A 24,207-nucleotide genomic window follows, 5' to 3' on the forward strand; every position below is an offset into this window, starting at 1 on the left:
GACAACTATACACATCTCCTCTACATAAATAATCAAAATACAATCATAATGCTGTGCTCGACTACTATACATAGTAATGCCTTTTCCACTGAAAAATCTTAGCTGGAATGTGTACGCAATTAACAAATGCTTGCAAACTGTTGCTTGTAAACTGTGTTCTTTTTGCCACATCGGATGCAACTGCACCCAATGTAATGCTGCGCAATGATGCTGGAATTGGGAGATAAATGCTGCATTGTGGGTAAAAAACATGGGTAATTAAAAGTCCAAATTGTACTTTGCACACTGCGCTTCTGTAAGTAAATGACCCTCTCATATGTCAAATGTGGTTTCTGCTGCAGACAAACACCCATGGGTAGGCCTGAGAATTGTTTGAGTAATGTTACCTGCTGCCAGTGTACCCTGGGCACCCTGAGGCTATGGGCCACTCCCTGAAACTCCCAGCAGCATGTAGTGGCCCCTATAAGCACCTTACCCTCAGGTGGATCCTGTGTGTCTCCTGGTGCACAGATCATTCAGAATGGAAATAACAGCAGTCCAGGGGTTGCTTCAAACCAATAACTTATTTATTGAACAGTGCAGTAATCTTGATCACAACTTTCAGGCAACAAGAGTATCTTGCTCCTTGGCACTTTCCCTGCTCCTGCACTTGTGTCCCTGTTTGGTGGCTTGATCACCGCAAGGGTGCTAACCCCAACTGCTGTCCTTGTTGGAGCCGGAAAGCTAATACCTGCCTCTTAATTTTGCTCCTAAATTGACTATTACACAAACTTCTGCTGCTAAATAAACAGGGGAAACTGGCTGACTAAAACCTTACCTAAACCTCAGGGTCTCTATACAAATATAGCAGGTAGTTTACTGCTGCAGGCCTGAAACATACACATTTTAAAATCAGCGCTGCTAAACAAAAGGTATGGCAATAAAAAATAGAAAAAAAGTATAATGATTTTTTTTTATTGACCTGTAACCGAACAAACATTTAGGATAAAATAAAGGGAGAGTGGGTGGAAGGCAAACTAAAGAATGTTGTACTTGTGGCTTCTCTCTATTGCTACTGAGAGAGAATTTTCCATCTGCCTATTAATTACTAATGGGGGGGCGGTTGTTTCATGTAAAATAACTGTTTTACTTGAACTCTAAGGTTCATTGACCTGACAATCATGTCCCAGTCCAAGGGTTGATGTGTACCCTGGCAATCCAAATACATCTATAGCTGCTCTGAAACTTTTTAACTCCAACTAAATAAAAAGCATGTAAGGGTGGACTGTAGTCCAAAGAGAAGCACAAATCTATAAACCAACCTCTAGATTTTCAGGTTCATCTGTCATACCTTTGTGCTTGTTCCTCTTGGAGAAGTTGTGATAAGCCTTGAAACAAAAACCGGTTTATTTACAGAGTCAATAGGGATGCCAATACTAAATAAGGCTTTATTTAACAGTCTTGGCATGTTTCTTATACATCACCCCATTCCATTTATAGGCAACTTCTTCTACATTGAACCCAGGGTTGCTAGTCATCCTCCCAGAGCCGAGCCAAGTCGCCCGGGTGCCCTAGGCAACCGGCCAGCCCCCTCGCGCTCCTCCCCCAGTGTGCATACAGACAAGCATGCACATGGAGTGTGGCAGCTACCTGGAGTGGAGGCAGAGCCCAGGCCAACCCAGCCAGGTGCCCTAGGCAACCTGGCCGGGCACGGCGCCGACTACGTGCATGCTTGTCTTTTTTTTTTTTTGCATGATTTATTGGCCTCCTTGTACCCGATAAACATTTTGACTGTCCCAGCTAACTTGAAAGCCTTAAAAGCATATTTTTTATTAAGCAATTCAACACAAACACTTTTTTTGAACCACAAAGGTTTTGCTTTGCAATGGCATTCCTTGCTTACCAGGGGAAAATACTGACATATATTTACTAAGCAGCATTTTTTCTGTGTGTAATCCTTTGAAAAGCATTTCCCACTTAATATGTTGCATGTAAATGCTCACCCACATAAATGTTAGAGATACATTTGGTATTATTAGTTATCACATGGTCCAAAAGAGAGTCATTCCTAGTAGGTTCTTGAATGAGCTGAAATAAAAAGTTATTATTTAGCAGATTTACAAACCTACTAACTTTTTCTGATTTAGCAACCCCATTACCCCAGTCAGTGTCTGGATAACTAAAGCAGCGGTGATCCTAAGCCTGCTGCTGCCTCCCCCCTCTTGCTCCGCTCTTAAAAATCTGCTTCGGAACGGGTCAACAAGGGGGGGGGGCAGCATTGTTAGCACACTGAGTGCAATAGCGTGCTTTGCACTAGTGGAGCCGAATTTCCAGTTTAAAACCCAGAAATTCAGCTCTTAAAGTTACAAGAGGCAGCTTTTTGCCGCCCCTTGTAACTTGCCGCCGCTTGCTACCACTTGAGGCAAGGTTCTCATCTTGCCTCATGGCAGGAGCGGCCCTGAACTGAAGTCACCCATAATAATGACTTGACCTAGTTCCAAAGCCACTTCTATTTGTAAAAGTAGCTGGGCTTCATTCTCGTCACTTACTGTATACGTGGTGGTTTGTAGCATAAACCAATGATCATTTTCTTCTTGTAACCTTTTGCCCAGTTGAAATCTCTAATCTCTTTAATAAAGGCATTTTAAGAAAATACATTTATGGCTGGTGCTGTCTGTGATACAAACAGTTGAAATCTCTACCCATAGGAATTCCACCCCTCCCCATTGCCATCAATACATATTTCTTTAGTGCATGGCTTTAATTTTCAGGCTTTATATACAAATACACTCCCCTATCCTTTTTAATCACGCTGCCCCTAATAAAAAGGGTGTAACCATTTAAAATCACAGCCCAGTTACATGTTTCATCCCACCAGGTCTCAGTTATACCAATTATATCATAATTTTAGAGCATGCAATTAACTCTAGCTCTCCCATTTTACCTGGCAAACTCTGCACATTTGCCAGCATACACCGGAGGTTACTACTTTTCCTTTTGTAATTTACATTACTGAATGGAGAATTATATCTTGTTATTATTAGCCTGTTTTCCTTGTAATAGAGGGACCTCTTTAGCTGGTAAACTGTATGCCTCCCTCACTACTCCCCCATGACCCCTTACTAATCTCACTGCCCCCTCTACCCTAGCTTCCCCATAATTATTTAGCTCATCCACCCCCTTACCTAGTTTACACTCCTCCAACCTCTTAGCCATTCTTTCCCTTAACACAGTGGACCCCCTTCCATTGAGGTGCAAGCTGTCATGACTAAATAATTTTGACCCCCATGTAAAATCAGCCCAGTACTCTATAAACCCAAACTCTTCATTTCTATACCATGACTTGATCCACGCATTTAGCTCCCTCAGCTCCCACTGTCTTCTTAAACTTGCACATGGCAGAGGCAAAATTTCCGAAAAGATGACATTGGAAGACCTTTCCTTATTCTTAATCATTATTTAATCTTAGAGCCTAGATCCCTGAGCTCACTCTTTAACGTCTTCCATCTACCATTAATTTTGTCATTAGTACATATATGTCTCAAGACAGTTGGGTCATGCCCAGCCCCACCCAATAATTTGTCTAAATGATCAACCACCTGCCAAACCCTGGACACCAGGATGACTGTAAACTGTTTGGTTGTAGCAATCTGGATGACAAATTACCAGGCCCGGATTTTTAGCGAACAGCAATGTTTTAGTGACGGCCTGCCGCCCAGCTGCATCCTTAGGTGCACTGGGGACTCCAAGCTCCCCAGTGCTTCTGTGCCTGAGAGCGCCATGGCTGGCACTAAGACCCTGCAGCCACGGGGGGAGGGGGCGAGGGTGGAAGTGATCGGAAGCGGCCGGCACTGGGACCATGCAGGCCTCTAGCGCCACTTTGTCAAATTACCCTATCCACTTTCCAAATAATTGAATCCTCTAGAATCTGTTTAGGCCTGGTTTTGGTCTCCTCCCCACCACTACTAGAGAAACTGGTCTCCCAGCTGTTAGAGAGATCAGTCCCATCTAGAACTACCAATCCAGAGTTCACATTCCTATCTTCTTCACACAATCTGGTGAATCTGTTGTGATGTATAAACCCTGGAGCAGCCTCCCTTTTCCTTTTGCCCACACTAGGTCCTGCTCAGTGAGCAATAGGCTCATCTCAAGATTGTCAATGGACCGCACTGTTGAAATTTGCTGCTCTAGTGCGCTAACATGAGCCTCTAAAGTGGGAATTTGCTCACAACTGCTGCAGAGATAATCAGTTTGGAACACTTATTTAAAATCTGCATACATATGTCAGACTGTGCACTGGGTCAGACCTTCAATCTTGCTAGCACTCGTTATCCTAGTTACAGATTATCAAACATGAATAAAAATAAATTAGTGTTCGCAATTCCACTTACAGAGGCCCCATTTAAAGAGCAAACACTTAAAAAACAGCTATCCACTAGAGCAGTGCTGTCCAACTGGTGGCCCATGGGCCGCATGCGGCCCACCACCCCTCCTTGTGTGGTCCCCCCATGAAAGTCTGCCTGCTGTGTCTGCCTAAAAGGTATCAGTACTGAGATTAACTGGTCCCTGTATTGTTTACACCTCAAATTCAGACTGTAATCCTCCCTGCATTGTTCACACCTGTAACACTTCTGTTATTCACACCCCTAAAGCCCTGTACTGTTCACACCTGAGACCCAGACTGAAACTCCCCACATTGTTCACCTGTTCATACCTTATATAAAATGCTGAAGGGGCACCAGCATTGTGTCACAGTATGAACTGTTCATCTTAAAGTGGACATAGACTTAACAATTATGATCTTGGAAAAGATCTTACCAAGAAAGATCATTCATTTCAATATATACGTGTAGAGCTGAATTGTCAGATATACAGGTAGAAACTATAGAATTCTACCTGTATCTGATGATTCAGCATTAACAATGGCCGATGTTTGGGTGCCTTCAAAGGCGATCAATTAAAATTTTCCGTCCAGCCTGAGTCTTCTGCCGATATTGGTCGGCTCTTTTTCCACCATACCGAATATCGTACAAAAATTTGTTTCGTACAATATTATCTGGCATTTTATGGCCAACTTAAGAGTGTTCAGGATAGTTTTCCTTGTCTCCTGCTGTATTCTGCCTTCCCTATGCTCCCTGTGTGTGCCATACTCTGCCTGCCCTATGCTACCTGGGTGTGCCATACTCTGCATGCCCTATACTCCCTGTGTGTGTCCTGCTCTGCCTGTGGAACATAAGCCTGGTAGGGGTTTATTCTGGGGGTTTGTAAGCATTTGAACATTGTTGTTAGGACCCCTAAGGTATTTAATCATGTGCTGGGGGAGTGCTGTGTTATCCACAGGGAGGATGAGGCATATGGATTTAAGGGTATGTCTTAATAGGAAAACATTTTTCACATATGAGTGATAAGTGATATCCCTGCAGTGAAGACCAACCATTTGGTTTTTTGGTGTGTTACCACCATTAATGTGGACATGATCTTGTGTTAACATGGGTGTGGTTTAAAGTGGTTAGAAGAGAACAAGGTGCTCCAGAATAAAATGTAAATGACTCACAGAGTAGCAGCCCCAGGACTCCAGCTATAGGGAGCAGTACGTCAAAGGAAAAAGGCAGGGCCGACCGGCATTCAAACGGATCCACAGGACCAGAGAAATTCAATTAAAAAGTATTTTTTTATACAAAGTTAAAAATATAGATCTGCATCTCCATCCACCCTTCGTGTTTCACACCCATTCAGGGTGCTTAGTCATGGGTGCAAAACGGGTGGATGGAGATGCAGATTTATATTTTTAACTTTGTATAAATAAAAATACTTTTTAATTGAATTTCTGTGGTCCTGTGGATCCGTTTGAGTGCCGGTTGGCCCTGCCTTTTTCCTTTGTGGTTTAAAGTGGGTATGGTTTAAAAACAGGGAGTGTCAACACTGGCTTCTCTTATGGGCCCTCCATCATGTAGGCCAGAAAAATTCCAGCCCTTGTTATCAGCACTGAGTTAGGTTATACCATGAAGAAATTGGAATACTATAGCCACAAAACCTGTTGGGCCCGATAATTTTAGGTAGGTTTGTTTGTGATTTGTAAATTTGAATCAGGATCAATTTGGATTGAACGGTATTGTATTGGAAGTAGTTATGAGCAAAATTTTTCCAAGAGTTTTGCTGCAAAAAGGACGGCCATAGAATCCAATGGTAGAAAAAAATTGTAGTGCGACAAAAAAATAGACTTCAATGCATTTTGGTGAATTTTCATTGTTTTGCGAAATAGGTCAGATTGGCCTATCACTAATTGGAAGCCATTTATATATTGGGCCCATTGGAAGTTGTCTTGTAGGAAAACAAAAGGTAACTTGGTGTTACCGGAAAGCTTAAAGAAAAATTTTGCTCTTGTGAATCCTACCATTATTGCTGTTGATTGGAATTGAAGAGGCAAAATTACATTTATGCTTTCCTGGCTGTGCATTTTCCAGACAGCACATTTTGTCTTCAACTAATGGGGAAATAAATTCTTTTTCAGATATGACCTACCTGGATAATGCTGGGGCAGCATTATTTCCTCAAAGCCTTTTGGATGGATACATGAAGGACCTGTCTGAAAATGTTTATGGTATTTTCTTTTTCCTTACAAATAAAGTGTGCTAATATGATTTATTTAAGGACCTTCATTTATATGATGAAATGCTCCCATTAACATTGTTTTCTGCGTTGCAGTTTCTATAATGTGCAAAGATGAATATAAATGTAACTTGCTGCTGAGTTGTAATGACTTTTTGGAACAAAGTATGTGAATTTATATTGAAATATTTTATAACATCTGCTTTTTAATTGAAAGGCTTCTACCGTATGAATACCAATGTATGCTGTTTTGTAACCTCCAAATATTCATTAGAAATGTCCTTTCAAAAACATTAATCTTGCTTTTTTAAATGGAAGAATATTTGCTTTGGAGTGGGTAAAACTGTACTGAAGGTTATTTAAGTAGTATCGTTTTTTTCTCTAAAATGGTATGTCAATTTTTTTTAACTTTACTGGAAACTTTCAGTATTTCCTTGAAATTTAAAGCATGTACAGTGGTCTTCTTTTTCAATAAATTATATCATTCACTCACCCCATCCCCCAGCCAAGTTTAGCAGGCTTTCTCATCGAACATGCATCTATGTTTGGCTTAAAGCAGTGCAAAGATACAATCAGTTGCATTATCATGGTTGTATGAAATGGAAAATGGGAAACTTTGAGGCAAACCTTGAAGCAAAATTGCTAGTACTAATGCAAAGTTTTTTTGTTTTTTTTTATTGTGTCCATTTGTCTTTTAGGTAATCCTCATAGTCACTGCATAAGCAGCAGATTAACATATGAAACTGTGGAAAACACACGATACAGGTGCAGTGGCCATATTTTTATTTACACGTATAATGTACTACTGGCTAGAATATGATGAAGCTATTGTGAATGTATATCATTATTATTTTTGTATCAACGTACTGACTGTATGCAGTTTGCACACAGTTAAATTAAATAGGACATGTATTTCATGTATTTCTTGCCTGTTGAGCTAACAATCTAAGGGCTATGACACATCTGGCAAATTTAAGTTTTTTTCTCTCACAATTTCACAGTTAGGTAGCTAGACATAAAGTCATAATTGCCTTTACCCATGGGTGCACCAGTAGGGTCCTGAACATCCATGGTAGACAGTTTCAAGCAGTAGCAATTTCTGCCACTCTCCACTCTCACTATGTCCTCCTAATTAAATCAACAGTAACAGCAGGCATTGCAAAAGCAACAGTAAACCAGTTCATATTGACTCAGGACATTTACTCAAAATATACAATTGTATGTCATCAGATTCTCTTCAAAAATCCACCCAGTATTATCAGTGGTAAAAAATTATTTAACAAAGAAAAACTCAATTCTTAAATGTAAGTGTCAAGTTCGGTACCCAAAACCAAGACAAACGCCATGGTTCTGGTCACGGTTCACACTTTTGCTTATAAAAGCCTTCTTTCATGTCGATTGGAGCCCTTCACTATTTAGATACCTCCAGGTTCACCTTTGAGTTAACTTTTAGTATGATGTAGAGAGTGATATTGTGAGACAATTTGCAATTATTATGGTTTTTGAGTTATTTACTTTTTAATCAGCAGCTCTCCAGTTTGCAATTTCAGCCATACCATTGCTAAGGTGCTAATTACCCTAGCAACCATGCATTTATTTGAATAAGAGACTGATGTATGAATAGAAGTAACAATAAATGTATAGCCTTACAGAGCATTTATTTTTTAGACAGCATCAGTGAGCCCCATTTAAAAGCTGGAAAGAGCCAGAAGAGGAAGGAAAATTAATTAACAGAACTATACAAAATAAATAATGAAGGCCAATTGAAATGTTGCTTAAGAATTGGCCATTCTAAAACATACTAAAAGTTTGCTTGAAGATGAACTTAGGTCAGCATGTATATCAGAGACTGGAACTTAAGATCTCTCCTCAAGACCATAACCTTTCCATGTGCACTAGATATTGAAATTTACCTCCGGAAAGACAAAAATCAACCAACCTTTGTACCAAATTTTCAGGTTGACCCTTAACAGAAATCTGAGGGGGGGGGATTCTGTTGAACAATACTGACAAGAAACATGAAAAGCATTAGAATTTTTAAGTTCAGTATTAAGTTCCAACCTGCTGGGATTAACAACTTTGGATACAGAAAATGGACTAATGAATTTGGGTTCTAGCTTGGCAGAAGGAACTTTTAATGGGATCAGCTGCTCTCTTTTGGGCAACTACTGCTAAACAAAGTCTTAGAAAAGTGGTCAACCACAGAGTTACAGCAGGAACATCTGAGGAATGACCAGAAAATAAAAGGCTTTAGGATGGCAGCCAAAAATAGTAAAAAATGGAAACTCTCCAGTGGGTGAATGAGTAGCATTATTGAATGCAAACTCAAAAGAATGCAAACAAAATCTGCCCAAAATGATTGTAACTGGAGACATCCAATGAGGTATTGATCCAATGATTGATTTGTCCTTTCCATGTGGCTGTTAGTTTGCAGATGATACACAGAGGAAGAAGACAAATCAGTGCCCATAAGAGAACAAAAGGCGGCCAGAACCTTGAAACAAATTGAACCCGCCTCTCAGAAACAATGTTCAATGGAGCCCCATGATGCTAAAATATATAGGCTAGAAATAATTCAGCAAGAGGGGAGGGTGGGAAGAAGAATAAAATGAAGACACTTTACTAAATTGGTCCACTACCAAATAACAGTATTCCCTTTAGAGGGAGGTAATTCCACAATGAAATTCATTTAAATATGAGTCCATGGTCGTTTTGGAATAGAAAGTGACTGTAGAAAACCCTGAGGTAAGGACCTGGATGGTTTTGAATGTTGACAAACTGGCCAAAAATCAATATAATTACCAACATCCTTTCTTAATGTTGGCCACCAGAGAGTACAGGACAGAAGAGAATAGGTTTTACTGAGGCCTGGATGCCCACCTATCATAGAATCTGAAGTCCCAACCAAAACTACCTTGCAAAGGTTTTTCAGAACAAAGAGTTTGCAGGTACATTAGGAGGTAAATTAAGTTGGGCTTAAAACAAAGAGGAATATAGGTCTGGACTCACGTCCATAATCAAGTCCTTGAAGACATTAGAATCAGGTACAGATTTCTCTCGAGGATTGGAGACAAAATTTCTGGAAAGGGCATCTGCCTTAGCATTTCTTTCCTTAGGCCTCTGTTTTGAAAACATTGAAATGGGTAAAGAATAATGTCCACCTGGCCTATCTAGAATTTAACAGTTCAGCACACTCAATATACAACGAAAACATTTTTTAGTCCGTATTCACTGTAACAACATGTTTAGAGCCCTCCAAAAGATGTCTCCATTTTTCAAATGCCCATTTAATGGGCAGCAATTCCCTGTTACCAATGTCATAATTCATGATAAGCTTAATTTTTTGCGCGTTTTGCCACAAAAATGATGTCCATAGACTCCAATAAGTGAAAAAAAATTGCTGTGCAACAAAATAAATTTGACGCACTGCATCGCACAACAACAAAAAAATACGTCTATGCATTTTGTCTAATTTTTGCCATTTTGCAAAGAAAATGGATGATTTTTACCGATAACAGGGTGTCGCTGTGACAAACCTGCTCCTGCACCAATCTCAGAAGCATCCACTTCTACTGGGAAAGGAAGAGCAAAATCTGGAGGCTGGAGCAGAAGTGAATGCTCCCTTCAATAGTTCAAAGGCTTTCACAGCCTCTTTAGACCGTATGCTTGGATCTGTCCCTTTCCCGATAAGGACAGTAAAGAGAGAGTTTTTAATAAATTACCTGTAATGGTTAACAAACCCTAAGAATCTTTGTAAGGCTTGCAAAGAAAGGGGATGCTCCCAATCTAAAATGGCCTGAACCTTGGCTGGCTCCATCTCTAAGCCCTTGTGTGAAATATTATATCCCAGAAAATGAAGAGAGGGTACTTACAAAAATGCATTGTTCAAACTTTGCATATAGCCGATTCTGCCTTAACCTATATAACTCCGCCTAAATATGGGCACAATGATCAGTTAAATTAGAAGAATAAATCAAAATATCATCTAGGTACACCTAGATGTGTAGTGACATAGTGACCAAGAGGATCACAACATTTGGGGCGTTAGATAAGCCATAGGGCATTACTAAATAATGTGAGCTTCAGGTAGCGAAACCAAGGCCCTGGCACAGATGTCAGCACAGAAACGGAGACTGACCGCCTTAAAGAGTAAAAATTTATGCTTTGCTGGCTTTTATTTTCAAATAAACACAATTTTTCAGCCCACTGGCTTCACCTGGGGAAAATCACATAACCTAAACAGTCCCACTTCTAACACCCTCACTGGTGTTCACTTTACTCACAGTTGAGTTTAGCCCTCAATGGCTTTCAGTGGACCACAAATCCCAGAATTCTCTCTGGGCACACTTGAGACACTCTTGTCTCCTGGGAGTGGTTTCTCTGGTCCTCTCTCCAGCTCAGGTCAGCGGAGAATCATTCTCCTTCCCAGCTACACACAGGCACCTTCATTCGCTCAAGAAGGTCCTCACGTGGCCCCCTCACCCTCCTCCAGCTCCAGGAGGTATCCAGGGGAAGAAGCCCTTGAGGTGTAGTCCCACACCTCCTTTTAACTACAGCTCACCTGTAGCTTAATAATATAACTGCCTCTAGCTTGGCAGCTGAAAACCCTTACTGGGGCAAGGAATGGAAGCCCACCCTGCTCTAATCCATTCACTCCAGAGACTCACTATCCAGCTTTTCCTAAACTGGAATAGAATTAAACAGCAATACTTGCTGCAGCCACACAGACTTTTCCCTGGAGTTTACACTTCACCAGCCTAAGCCATATTGCACCCTTTTGACACACATATCCTACATATCCTCCCCCTTTGTGTCGACCCAGGGGCGGAACACACTGAAACGCCTGCTTTTTATCAACTGGGGAACAGTGTCGGACTGGGCCGGCGGGAAACCGGGAAAAAACCCGGTGGGCCCGGCCCACTTGGGCCCCCGCCGGCCCAGTCCCGGTCCTAGATTGGCCCCCGAACGGCAGTAAAAAAATTTCGGCGCTGTTGCGCATGCACGCGTTGGGGCTGACGTTCGCGCATGCGCATTGGGGCTGACGTTCGCGCATGCGCACTAGTTTTTGCGCATGCGCACGGGGCCCCCGAGGTTCACAACCCGGTGGGCCCCGACTGCGCCAGTCCGACCCTGCTGGGGAAGACACTTTGGCTGGACTCGGATCAACCCAGTCAGATACACATGCTTTGGGATCTCTGTAATGCACACTTTGCACTTTACATTTACCCACTGTGGGGCGTCCTGCTTGGTCACAGATTTGTGTCACACACACACTGACACACAATCAGTTACATGCTCAGTATTGGCAAGCAACCCACATGTGGCAGCATTATCAGTATTCATACTGGACCCATCCACTGACAGACAGCTTCTCTCTGCAGCACTCCTTCTACAGCCTGTAGAACAGGAGTGGGGACACACATAGGATCTGGGGTATCCAGAACCTCACAACCTGGAGCCTTAAGAGGACGTTTTATGCCATCTTCGCTTTCCTCTACACTCGCACCATGTGGCTTACCGTCCCTGGCCACCATGTACTAATTTTCTAGACCATCATTTGCATTGGCTATATTCACACACACAGCTTGGCAGTCAAAGAGTTCAGGTCTCTTGCCTGACTTCTCACTTAACACACTTACAGGTGTCTCACTCCCACAGTTCTGCTTGCACACTTAAAAGCAGCATTTGTATTGCAAGATATAGAGCACACTTGTCTATAACATGCTCTATACTAAAACAGTGGGCACGCCTTTCCCTTTCAATAAGCCCATTTAATTTAGCCATACCATCTGACTGAGAGTGCTCATTTGTACACCCATCCCCTTTAAGACTTTTAATAGATGGGCTACTGCAGGGGAACAAAGGGTTACTATCTATTGGCTTTAACTCCTTGTTTACTAAAGTACTTGAGCTTTCTCCGCTCAACAATTCCCCATGCCGACTTTTTTCCACATTTGCTGCAATTTCTTGCACCAGAGTTGCAGACTCATTACCATTCACACTGGCAACATTTAGGTTTGTTAAATTAGGCTTTAAACCTTCCACCTTTTGCACTGCAGAATTCACCTCTGCTTTCATGTATTCCCCACCTTGAATTACCTCATTCACCTGGTCTAGGGACACATTTAAACTAGGGGTCACTCCTACACTTTTTACTATGGGCGTTACCTCACACCCCACAGTCACACAGTTTACATTGGGAAATTTTCTATCAAAGTTAAACATCACATTTTGCGGGGGGCGTGTCCTGCATGGTAAGACGTTCTGACTGTGAGCTCCGCCATAATTTATCCTGATACCATCCTGAGCCCTTCTAAATAGACGGTCTGGGACTATCCTCGGTCTCCTGAACATCTTGAGCATGGGGAAATCTGGACCGAAGCAGAAAACTATTGAATACTTTGCCAAAAAAGGTGATCAACCCAGCGGCACTCCACCGCGGCCTACCGGTGATGATGGTGACGCAGATCCACCCGAGTTGCAGCAACCAGACCCGGGATTCCAAATACTCCTGGCGGCTATTGCCGAATCCCGTGCTGCACTATCTACCCAAATTGAGGAGCTGAAGGTAGACTTCTCGCTGCTGCGTGTGGATGTCCAAGCGATCCGCGAAAGGCAGAGGGAAATGGAGAGCCGGATCTCCAACATGGAGGACGTACAAGGCCCAATTCCAGACCAACTCAGCAACCTGACGCAGCAAATAAAGCAACAAGCAGAGCTGCTTGAGGATTACGAAAACTGACAGCGCCGCAATATCATTCGGATCATTGGCCTGCCTGAACGAGCTGAAGGAGATAACTCTGTGATTTTTATTGAAACATGGCTCAGTGACAAATTTGGGCCAGAAATCCTGTCGCAACACTTCGTGGTGGAACGGGTGCATCGTGTGCCGGGGAGACCCCCTAGACCTGGGGCCCCACCGAGGCCCTTCCTGCTACGTCTGCTAAATTTCCGGGATAGAGATGCCATACTGAATGCGGCACGCCATAAGTCTGAAATACAACATGACGGGCCAAAATTATGTTGTTCCCGGACTATTCCACGGCTCTACAAAAGAAAAGGATTTATTGCTGTCAAGAAACGTCTGAGGGATTTACAGTACAAGTATGCTGTCTTATATCCAGCCAAGCTCAAGATCGTGGAAGGCACTCAGTCATACTTTTTCAATTCTCCAGACGAGGCTGCATCCTGGCTTGACGGTAAACACCAGCCGAACCCACGCAACAGCCCTAGGCATTAATCGATGATGGTTTGTCCCCACTTTTTTGGCTTCCTGTCGGGGTTACTACAACGCCATTTATTGGGCGATTGCACCATATCTGGGCTCATTATGCAGAGTCCGCTGGAGGAGTCTTTTTAGGAACTCGAAGACACAGTACTTGATCTTCTGGGGCTTGGACTACACCCCGCAGTTGGTATTTACGGGTAATAGGTCTACCTAGTTTTAAGGATAGACAGGGAGGGAGGGTTAATGTTTGGTCTGTATATTGTTATACAATGCGAGTGTATTTTACTAGAATTGTATGGTTCCTTTTACTTTCCCCACCCCCACCCTTCCCCATTGGGCCACCTTGGTTTAAGCATGTTACATTTCGTATGATTATGCCTGTTTATCTTCCCAAATTTACGATATGGAGTCGATCAATATAATTTCTTGGAATACCAGAGGCCTCAATTCCAAGATTAAAAGGGGCCTGGTATTCCAATATCTCAAAAAGTACCGCCCACACCTGGTTTTCCTTCAGGAAACGCATCTTACAGGTGGCCGTATTCTAGCTTTGAAAAAAGCGTGGGTTGCTAGAGTGTATCACGCTGAACTCTCAAATTACTCTAGAGGAGTGGCAATCCTAGTGAGTAAAAAAACGAATCTCACTATAGTGGAGTTACATACTGATCGACTTGGTAGATATATTGTTGTGCAATGCTCAATGCAACAGCAGCTACTTAATCTGGTATGTGTGTAATCTGCCACACTTAAGAACAATACCGGACCCGCAATTATGGGCGACCTATAACATCAAATATTTGGGCCAGTTGTATCACAACCAGACACTTAAGTCATTTACCGACTTGTCCCAAGAATTTCAGTTACCACGTATCATGTTCTACAGGTACCTCCAGGTTCGACATGCTCTGAATGCCCAATTCTCAAATGCACCTCTACTGGAAACCCCAGCCTTGGAAGCTTTGCTTAAGGTACCTGAAAAGAAGAAATGACTGTCTAATGTATACAATCTGTTAAATTCCCAAAGAGGTAACCCGTACGCAAAATGTTATAGTAAATGGGCCCAAGATATCCCTACTTTGGAGTTGGATGATATCACAGCGACCTTTGTTTCCACGGTGATTAGTAGCGGGGATAGGCTTATACAGCATAAAATGATTCATAGGTTGTATTATACCCCAGTACGTTTGTTTCATATGAGATTGATCCCGGATAATTTGTGTTATAAGTGTGGTCTAGAACCAGGTACCTTTATGCATGCTTTTTGGTCCTGTACGGTTATCAATACTTACTGGAAGAACCTAGCCATATATTTATAAACTTATCTGGACTTTCCTCCAGTTCTGGTGCCGGTAATTTTTCTACTAGGTCATATAGACCATTTAATTCTGCAACAAGCTGCACGACAAATGTTCCGTTTACTACTCTTTTATGCACGGAAGGTTATTGCACTTACAGTAAGTGGAAGCTCCGAGACCCCCCTACGGTACCATTGTGGAAGAAATTGGTTAACGAAGCACTTCCTATGTACAGGCTGACCTACATGAGTAGAGGTTGTCCAGAAAAATCTGCTAAAATTTGGGATGCGTGGACCACAAGTCAAGATACCAACACAGAAATGGACTAACTCTTTTGGCATAATATGTCTCCTGGACTGTCCAACGGGAGGCCCAACCACCAATTCCCCCTCCCCCAACCATTCACACCTTTTCCCCCCCCCCCTTTTAATTTCTTTCCCACTGTATGCTTTGTGTTATTGTTAATGCAAAAATAAAAGCTATAAAAAAAAAAATCACATTTTGCATAGAATAAACATTTCCGAACTGTTCTGACTGCCCCACATGCAATACTGTGTCACTTTTCAATGAGTCCTGGAATAAGGAAAAGTCTGTTCCCCACACAATGTCTCTATTCCAGTCACTTGACCCAGTGCACTCTAACTGGGGACTTAACTCTTTAGCTGCAATGTCTCTCCAGACCTTACCTGTAAATAAAGAATTTAATTTTTCATTTTGCATTTTGTTACAAGAGTGCCCATTATCATAATAAATGATGCAAATGAGATTAGCATGAATAGTTTACTGTAACATCTAACTCACTGCTACCAATGCAAAATCCTTAAATTCCTGCATGCCACTGCAATATGAGACTTGTGCTCTGTATATTCCTTTAATAAGAAATGTAGTCTTGCAGCAGTGATGGTAGCAGTAGTTGAAGTAAGTTGATACAGCGAAATGCTTTGTATTTTTTGTTTCCAAAAATGAAATAGTGCTTTGTAATGTACTGCACTTTTATGATTTTTGAAATAGAACTTGTTGGTAACATCTGCTATACATATAAATAATAGTAGAGGTAAATTTTCCACTGCATACCTTATTTCTGCTAATGTGTAAATTCAATTCAGGTTACTATTTCACCGTTTTTATCTGTGTTCCAAAATCTGATCTTTTGTTTATATGCACTTTCATAAACCTAAAAGAACTAACTGTACAATACCACACATAGGAACTGCACGTAATGCAAATTCATACCTGGACCATAATGTAATGTGTTCACTATTTAAAAAAAAAAATTAGAGCAACTCATAGGTTCAGCTGGGAAGGAGAAACTACCTTCCAAAAACTATAAAATGCAGATTACAAAGTAGTATGGCTTGCCACTAAAGCCAAATGAATGTGGGAGGCTCTGGTGGACCCAAATATTGGAGAAAAAGAGAAGCTTGTCTTTGCTAACCTCCCATTAGTACTAGAAATAAGTTGATAAAGTTTCTAGTATTTAAGAATGTTCTTTCCTCCCTACGTATTACCCTGGTGCTGTGTGTAGTTCAACATGCAGCTAAACCTCCCCACAATCCAATAAACAGACTGAGCTTGGAGACTGTAGATTTTACTGGATAGGCAAGTGGATTAGATAAACTGTAATACAAACAAAAGGAGTGAGATGAGTACAAAGAATAATAATTCAGAAACATAGCAAATACATAGCTATTACACAAGCTGGCATGAAATATATATATACAACAATGTCTCTGGGGGTGCTGCCAGTTGTGGAGGTGATTTGGTTCAACCAGGAGTCTATTTGCTTACCAGCGATGCTACCATGAGGAGGATGAGAAACTATGTGCTTCTTCCACAGCATGGACTGTAAAATGGAGTCTTAGCTCCCACAAGACACTGTGCTGGGTCACATGGTAAAACTACGGTAGCCGGATAAGTCCGAATGCAGTTCTGGCATAAGCCATGTGGAGGGGCAGAATAAACATGAAATGGCCTTGTGTAATTACAGCAAGCATCCAGTGGAGTAAGCCCACAGAATGTGAGTCGGGAAATACCATAGCATGGTAGAAGCTTATGCCGGGGACATGACAAAGAAAACATGCCTCCTACCACATAATGTGTATGGCTTTGGTGGAATGGAATGTCCAAAGTATCATTGATGCAGTGCCCGTGGAGCTAACGTTATACATATGCTATGGGAATGTCTTGTTCATGCTTTTTTAGAAATTAACCTGGTAAACATCATGTGAGCTACTATACATAACTTTTGGGTTTGGTTTGGTTTGTTTGTTGCCCAAAAATAATACTAAATCTCTGATGATCACTGGATGGTTTCCATCATACCTCCCAACCACTGGTCTGGTCTGGATCCAATATTCTTAAATTTTAATGGTTAACAAAAAGTATGTACTTCAATCCGCACTCTTGCCCTTCTCTAACTCTTGTTATTATAATTGTAAAATAAAAATTATATTTTAAAAAATTGGCTTGTCTACGTCATATATTCTGTGTTTACAGTTTTAGTATTGTATGGTTAAGCATATTTTTTTTTTTAAATGCTGTGTTTTTTTTACATATTTAGTTATGTTTTACCATGCACGCTTTGATTTGAGGTACAACATGAGCTGTAATTCTTCGATATTTTTTGGTTAGGGGACAAAAGACTATTTTACCTTTGGGTGATCATTTTATGCTTTTGACGTTTGCTTGTTGCTGACCTGAAGATAAATAATAAAGGCTGAAGATTTTGTATATTTAAATGTCTGGGATCTCTCACACTATATTCCTGCTGCCTAAATGGGGTTCCTCAAGAAGGGCTGTAGAAGGGCAGTGTACATTATCTGGAATGCTTCAAAATGTGTATATAATGGTGCTATTGCAGTACTATTAACTGTGTTTACAGTATCACCCAAAAGAATGGCATCCTGTTACATTTGGTATCCAAAACCCAGAATAAACACCAAAGTTCCAGTTATGGCGATGCTTCTGCCTAAAACAGCTGCTATTCACGTCAGGAGGAGCCATTCGCTACTCTGATCCCGCAAGGTCTTTCAGTGAGACAACCAATGCGAGAGTTCTGGGCAGGCAAGGAACTTTGACAGTTCGAACAGGGAAAGAGTAAGCATAGGCCAGGGTCAGAATCAGAATCTTTAAGGGTAGTCATTAATAAAGGTCCATACAGGCAGCGATTCAGCAGTGTCAAGGACAGGCAAGGGTCGAGAATAGTTAACCAGACAACGAACACACCCAGGATCTATCTCAGAATAGACCTACATTGGGCAGTGAGAATTGTGTGAAGTGCCTTTAAATATTTGAATTTCGCACCATGCACGATGGCTTATAAAAAGATGTGCAGCGCACAAGTCAAACCAGGGAAGCGATGCGCAAGACGCCACCTTTCCTCGTGCACACAGTACAGTATGTTTGAAAGAATATTTTCATAGGTATTATAACCACAAAACTCATTACATTTATATTTCCTGGCTCAGTTTATTAATATTTGCAGCAAATAATTGGATTAAATTGTAGCCTCTAGAGAGAGCTACAGGTTTGGTATATTGTTATTAATGTAAGGTTCTAGGTTTATACAGGATTATCTTTTATTCTCTGCTATGGACAGTAGCTCAAAACAATGAAAGAACATTCACTGTGGGAGATCAATTATGACATTTTTTCTGCTAGGATTATTCACAGCACCTTCATTGATGCATCTATTTCTGAAAATGTGATTTGAAACCTTTATCATTAGCCTAGAGACTATCACTAAAATGTCAGCATGGAGTCACCAGTTAATTGATTTGCTTAACTTTGCCAGCTGCTACTATCATTCCTCTTAGTTTATTATATTTTACCATACAATAAAAAGTATGGTCGTATATCAAAGTGTTTACATGATGCAGACAAAGTAATTCATGCTTGTTTCTGTTGCTTGATTATATACATTTAACATTGAGGCACTAAATGGAAAGTGTTACATATGATATAAATTCACTTTTAAAGTAATCTCCACCTAAAAAGGTTTCTTGCATAATAAAAGCAATTTACAGATATTTTTACATAGATCATAGTGTACATCAGTCGCGGCCCAAGTGGAGTTTACTGTCTAGTCCCAAACGACCATTGCACTTTAGTCAATATGTAATAAAGGGATGAATCTTCATTTCTATAAAGAATTGAAATAAGCCCTTAAATGACATGTAAAGTCTACATTTTACTTCCATGTATATAAGTTGTGCATATCTTCCCTTGGAATGCAGACTTAAACAGAAACAACATACTTTGATAAAAAGTTCTGCTAGTGTTGAGCACTGTAATGGTTAAGCTCAGGAGCAAAAAAAAAGGATCAGACTGCTAGAGTTTCTATGGGAACCAGCTATCTCTTCATTGACTGTTAGACTGGATGGTATGTTTAGTAATCTTTAATGAGAAGGACTGAGTATGCTTATTAGCCAACAGGTAAAATAAATTCCTGAGGAGGGGGCAGAGTGGGTTAGAGGAGGAGAAGGAATTTTGAGTGATTAAGGGGATGCTGCAGCCTTAACAACCAGAGTGGAAGGTATCTAAAGATTTCAAAGAGTCTGTTTACTAATTACATTTTTGTGGGAGGGGTTTACATGCCTTTTAAAGGAATTGTTCAGTAAAAAAAATAAAAACTGGGTAAATAGGCTGTGCAAAATTAAAAATGTTTTCAACATAGTTAGTTAACCAAAAATGTAATCTATAAAGGCTGGAGTAACTGGATGTCTAACATAATAGCCAGAACACTACGTCCTGCTTTGCAGCTCTCTTGGTTACAATATACTGTATGTTCATGTAAAATACAGTATATTGTTGCTAGTGTTTAGGAGCACATAGTAACATACGTTGGGTCATTTATAAAGACTGGGCAAATTTGCACCTGGGCAGTAACCCCTGGCAACCAAATGTTTGTTTTCATTATGCTACCTGCAGCTGTCTGAGAAAAAAACAGTTACTGATTGGATGCTATGGGTTACTGCCCATGGCCAGATTTACCTAGTCTTTATAAATAATCCCTGTAAGTTAGGTTGAAAAAAAGACACATGCATCAACTTCAACCTTGTATGTCTATATATAAAACCTGCCTAACTGCTAGTTGATCCAGAAGTCTCCAATTTTCCTCAGAGGGGGAAAAAATCCTTTCTGACTCTAACATGGCAATTGGACCAGTCCCTGAAACAACTATGAGCTACTATGAGCTATCTTAAATAACCTTGTACTCACTAACCTGCTAAAAAGCCATTCAACCCCTTCTTAAAGCAGGCCTGTCACCCAGACATAAAAAGCTGTATAATAAAAGTCCTTTTCAAATGAAACATAAAACCCAAATTATTTTTGATATTAAAATACCCATATCAGTTATAAACTAGTTTAACTAGTTTAGTCTCGGCTATCAATCATATATTACCTGTCCCTCCTATATGCCTTGAACATAGGGGTGGGGAAGGCAATTACTTTCACTTTCCATTCTTCACTTTCTAGATTTCACTGCACTCCCCACATTCCCCACCCACTAACTTTCTAATTGTGTAGCAAGTGCATGGGCAAGGGGTATCAGGTCCCCTATTCTGACACATAAACAAGATTTTGATATAATGCAAAAATAAGTGTCTACAAAATGGCAGCTGCCCGTCTGCTGTGATTGTGAATTTGAAGGCTAAAAAAACCCCACAAGATTTCAATAAGGTTTATAGTGTAAGTGAAATTTAGTTCATAAAATAGGATTTGGAATAATTTCTTAAGATGGCAGCTCCCCTTTAAAGGAGAACTAAAGAATAACTAAAGAAGTAGGCTAGAAATGTTGTACATTGTGTTTTTGACTTCTGTACCAGCCCAAGGCAAACACAGCCCTTTAGCAGTGACAATCTGTGTCTCCAAAGATGCCCCAGTAGCTCCCTATCTTGTTTTCTACTGATTCACTGCACATGCTCTGTGCTGCTGTCACTTACTGAGCTTAGGGACTCACAATATACAGTACACATAGAATATAAATGTCACAATATAAGGCTGATTAGTAATTAATACAGATAATTGCTACATGGCAGCACAGGAACAGTGCAATTAGCATCAGAATTTAATAATCAGTCCTGTAGCATCAGCTTATATTCCAGGCCAACCTCATTTGCTGCTTGATATTTTGTGACGACCCCTAAGCTTTACTTCTTAACAGCTGCTCAGAGCCCACTGAGTATGTGAGTGTCGCAGACACTTTCCAAGATGGTGACCCCCCTGTGAAAAGTTTGAAGTCCTGGATCATTGCTGCAGTATATAAAATATGGCATTTTTAGCCATATTCATTTTTATGGTTTAGTTCTCCTTCAAAGCTGATATAGCTCATATAATTCAGTAAATACAGTAGATCCCAATATAAACAGCTGATTTTATTCTGTAACAAGTAGCTCATACAGTATTAATACTTCCATTGATTATTGTGCTAATAAGTCAGTCCATTGTGGGTCGGTGACAATTGTCCTAACTTTAAACCTTGCACACCTTCCTGTCACACCACTCTGAGCTGTCACAAAGCATTGTAGTGCTTTGTGCAGTAGAAGAGCTCATACATCCAAAATAAATAGACTTTGTCTTTGGAAATTTTTATATGTAATTGGATCATTTTGTTTCAATAAATACATGACCAAATATAATTTTTGTTTTTGTTTAATTTGTTTACCTAGGTTTAAGGACTTGTTTGACAATCAATTCATATAAAAATGTAGAAAATGTTAAAGGGTTCACAAACTTTCAAGCACCGGTTTTGTCTGCCTTCTTAATATCCCTAATTCTAGTAATGCAACAGATTATGTATGGTTCATGCAAGAGGAAATTCAAAAGATACTAGAACATATAAACATAAACAAAGGTCTGGGACCAGATGATATTCATCCCAGGGTACTAAAGAAGCTTAGCTCTGTGATTGTCAAACTTCTTTACTTCATTTTTCAGGATTCATTGAGGTCTGTCCTGGTGCTGAGAGACTGGCGAATTGCTTATGTGGTGCAATTGTTCAAAAAGGGATCCCATTCTCAGCCTCAAAATTATTGGACGGTTAGTGTGACATCATTGGTAGTAAAGCTTTTCAAAGGGGTTATAAGATACTTGACCTCATTGCAGATCATAATACTATGAGTTACTGTTGTGTCAGCAGATCATAATACTACAGTATGAGTTACTGTTGTTTGAGTGTGGTTTTATACATAACAGATCTTGCCAGGTTAATTTTATTACATTTTATGAGGAGGTGAACAGGAACCTCGATTCGCATTGGTAGTGGATGTAATCTAATTGGACCTTGCTAAAGCTTTTCATACAGTACCACACAGGTTCATTTAGGAATATTGGCCTGGAACATAGTATTTGTACCTGGATAGAGAACTGGCTAAAAGATAGATTACAAAGAGTGGTGATAAATGGAACATTCTCTAATCGGACCAGTGTTGTTGGTGGAGTACCACAGGGCTCTATACTTGGTCCTTTGCTTTTTAACTTGTTTATTAATGACCTTAAGGTGGGCATTGAAAGTACCTTGTCTATTTTTGCTGATGATTCTAAATTATGCAGAACTAGAATTTCCATGTAAGATGCTGCCACTTTACAGTGATTTGACTACATTGGAAAACTGGGCCGCAAACTGGAAAATTAGGTTTTCTGTTGATAAATAAGAGGTTATGCACTTTGGCAATAATAATATAGAGTAAATGCAAGTTATATATTAAATGGTAGTGTTTTGGGGGTTTCCTTTACTGAGATGGTTTTTGTAGATAAGTTGTCTAATTCCAGGCAGTGTCATTCTGTGACTACTAAAGCAAATAAGGAACTGTTTGGCATAAAAAGGTAATTCAAGGGATAAAAACATAATTTTATCTCTTTATAGGTCCTGGTTAGGCTTCGCCTTGAATATGCAGTGCAGTTTTGGGCTCCAGTCCTTATATTAATGATCTAGAGAGAGTGAAGAGATGTGCAACTAAACTGGTTAAATGGATGGAAGATTTAAATTATTAGGGTAGACTGTTAAGGTTTGGGTTATGGCAAAAAAAAAGATGTTTACAAGGGGACATGATTACTCTTTATAAGTACGTTAGAGGGCATTAGACAGATAGCGGGAGAACTTTTTTTTCCATAAAATTGATCATGCATCAGAGACTAAAGGATAAAACTTTCATTTGGAGCAACATAGGTGATTCTTCACAGAAAGGACTGTGAGGTTGTGGAATACCCTGCCAGTTGATGATGTGATGGCTGATTACTATTCTGACCGGGATCACCAATAGTCCTTCTTCTTGCCCCAGGCCTCCTTAACCCAATCCTGTGTCTTCCCTATATTCTGGGTCCCTGACTTGTGGGATGTCCACGGAAAACTAATTTCGACTACACTCCTAGGTGGGGCAAGAAACTACCCGTGCTAACTTGCCTATCTCAGACACCTAGTGCCTGCTAACTACAAACTGCTATGCTAGGTTCTACCTTTCTTTCCTTCCTGCTGTAGATTTTCTTCAGGACAGAGCTTCCTTCTCTGACAGCATCCTCTCATTAAAGACATCAACCTTTTATACCCTCTAGCACTCTGGGCTCCCTCTGCTGGTGGGGGAATAAATTATACCTTTTTAGCCTTGAGCACCACCTGGTGGCCAATTAGCCAAACAACACTCTCAACAATTTTAACACCTACATATATAATATATATATAAATATAGTTTATAAATATATATATAAACTCTTTAATAGTGTTTTGTCTGTTTTTCAACCCAACTTAACCAATAACAATATTGTACTTTCTGGGATGATCATTTGACACCTGAACCAACTATAGGATAATAATTGATGATTTGGGCAATTTTGTCCAGATATTTATCAGGAAGGCTGTCGGGGAAGCACATTGAAGGGCAAGTAAGCTGCTTACTCACCTGGAAGGGGCCGTTAGGCAGCTTAAATTTTCCTCTGTAAAACCAGCTTTAAACATATATGGGGGAATGTAATGGTCACTGTAAAATCTTGACCCACACACACACAAAAAAGACTTTGGTTGTAGGATTTATTCAACAGGTTGTATAACTGCAAACTCTGCTCCACATGGCTTTGTTCAAAACCATAGTGCATAGGATA

The 24,207-nt window shown here is 40.5% G+C and overlaps 1 protein-coding gene across 1 annotated transcript in view; it reads left to right on the forward strand.

Annotated features, from left to right (window-relative positions):
- The window catches only part of LOC108720028 (molybdenum cofactor sulfurase), a 189,410-nt gene that overhangs the window by 10,306 nt on the left and 154,897 nt on the right, over window positions 1-24,207 (forward strand). The window contains exons 2-3 of the mRNA XM_018269391.2: window positions 6,491-6,580; window positions 7,287-7,353. Coding sequence (XP_018124880.1) covers window positions 6,491-6,580; window positions 7,287-7,353 — 157 coding nt within the window. The remainder of the gene's footprint in view (window positions 1-6,490; window positions 6,581-7,286; window positions 7,354-24,207) is intronic.

The sequence above is a fragment of the Xenopus laevis genome, chromosome 6S, assembly GCF_017654675.1.
Source record: "Xenopus laevis strain J_2021 chromosome 6S, Xenopus_laevis_v10.1, whole genome shotgun sequence".
Classification (NCBI taxonomy): Eukaryota; Metazoa; Chordata; class Amphibia; order Anura; family Pipidae; genus Xenopus; species Xenopus laevis.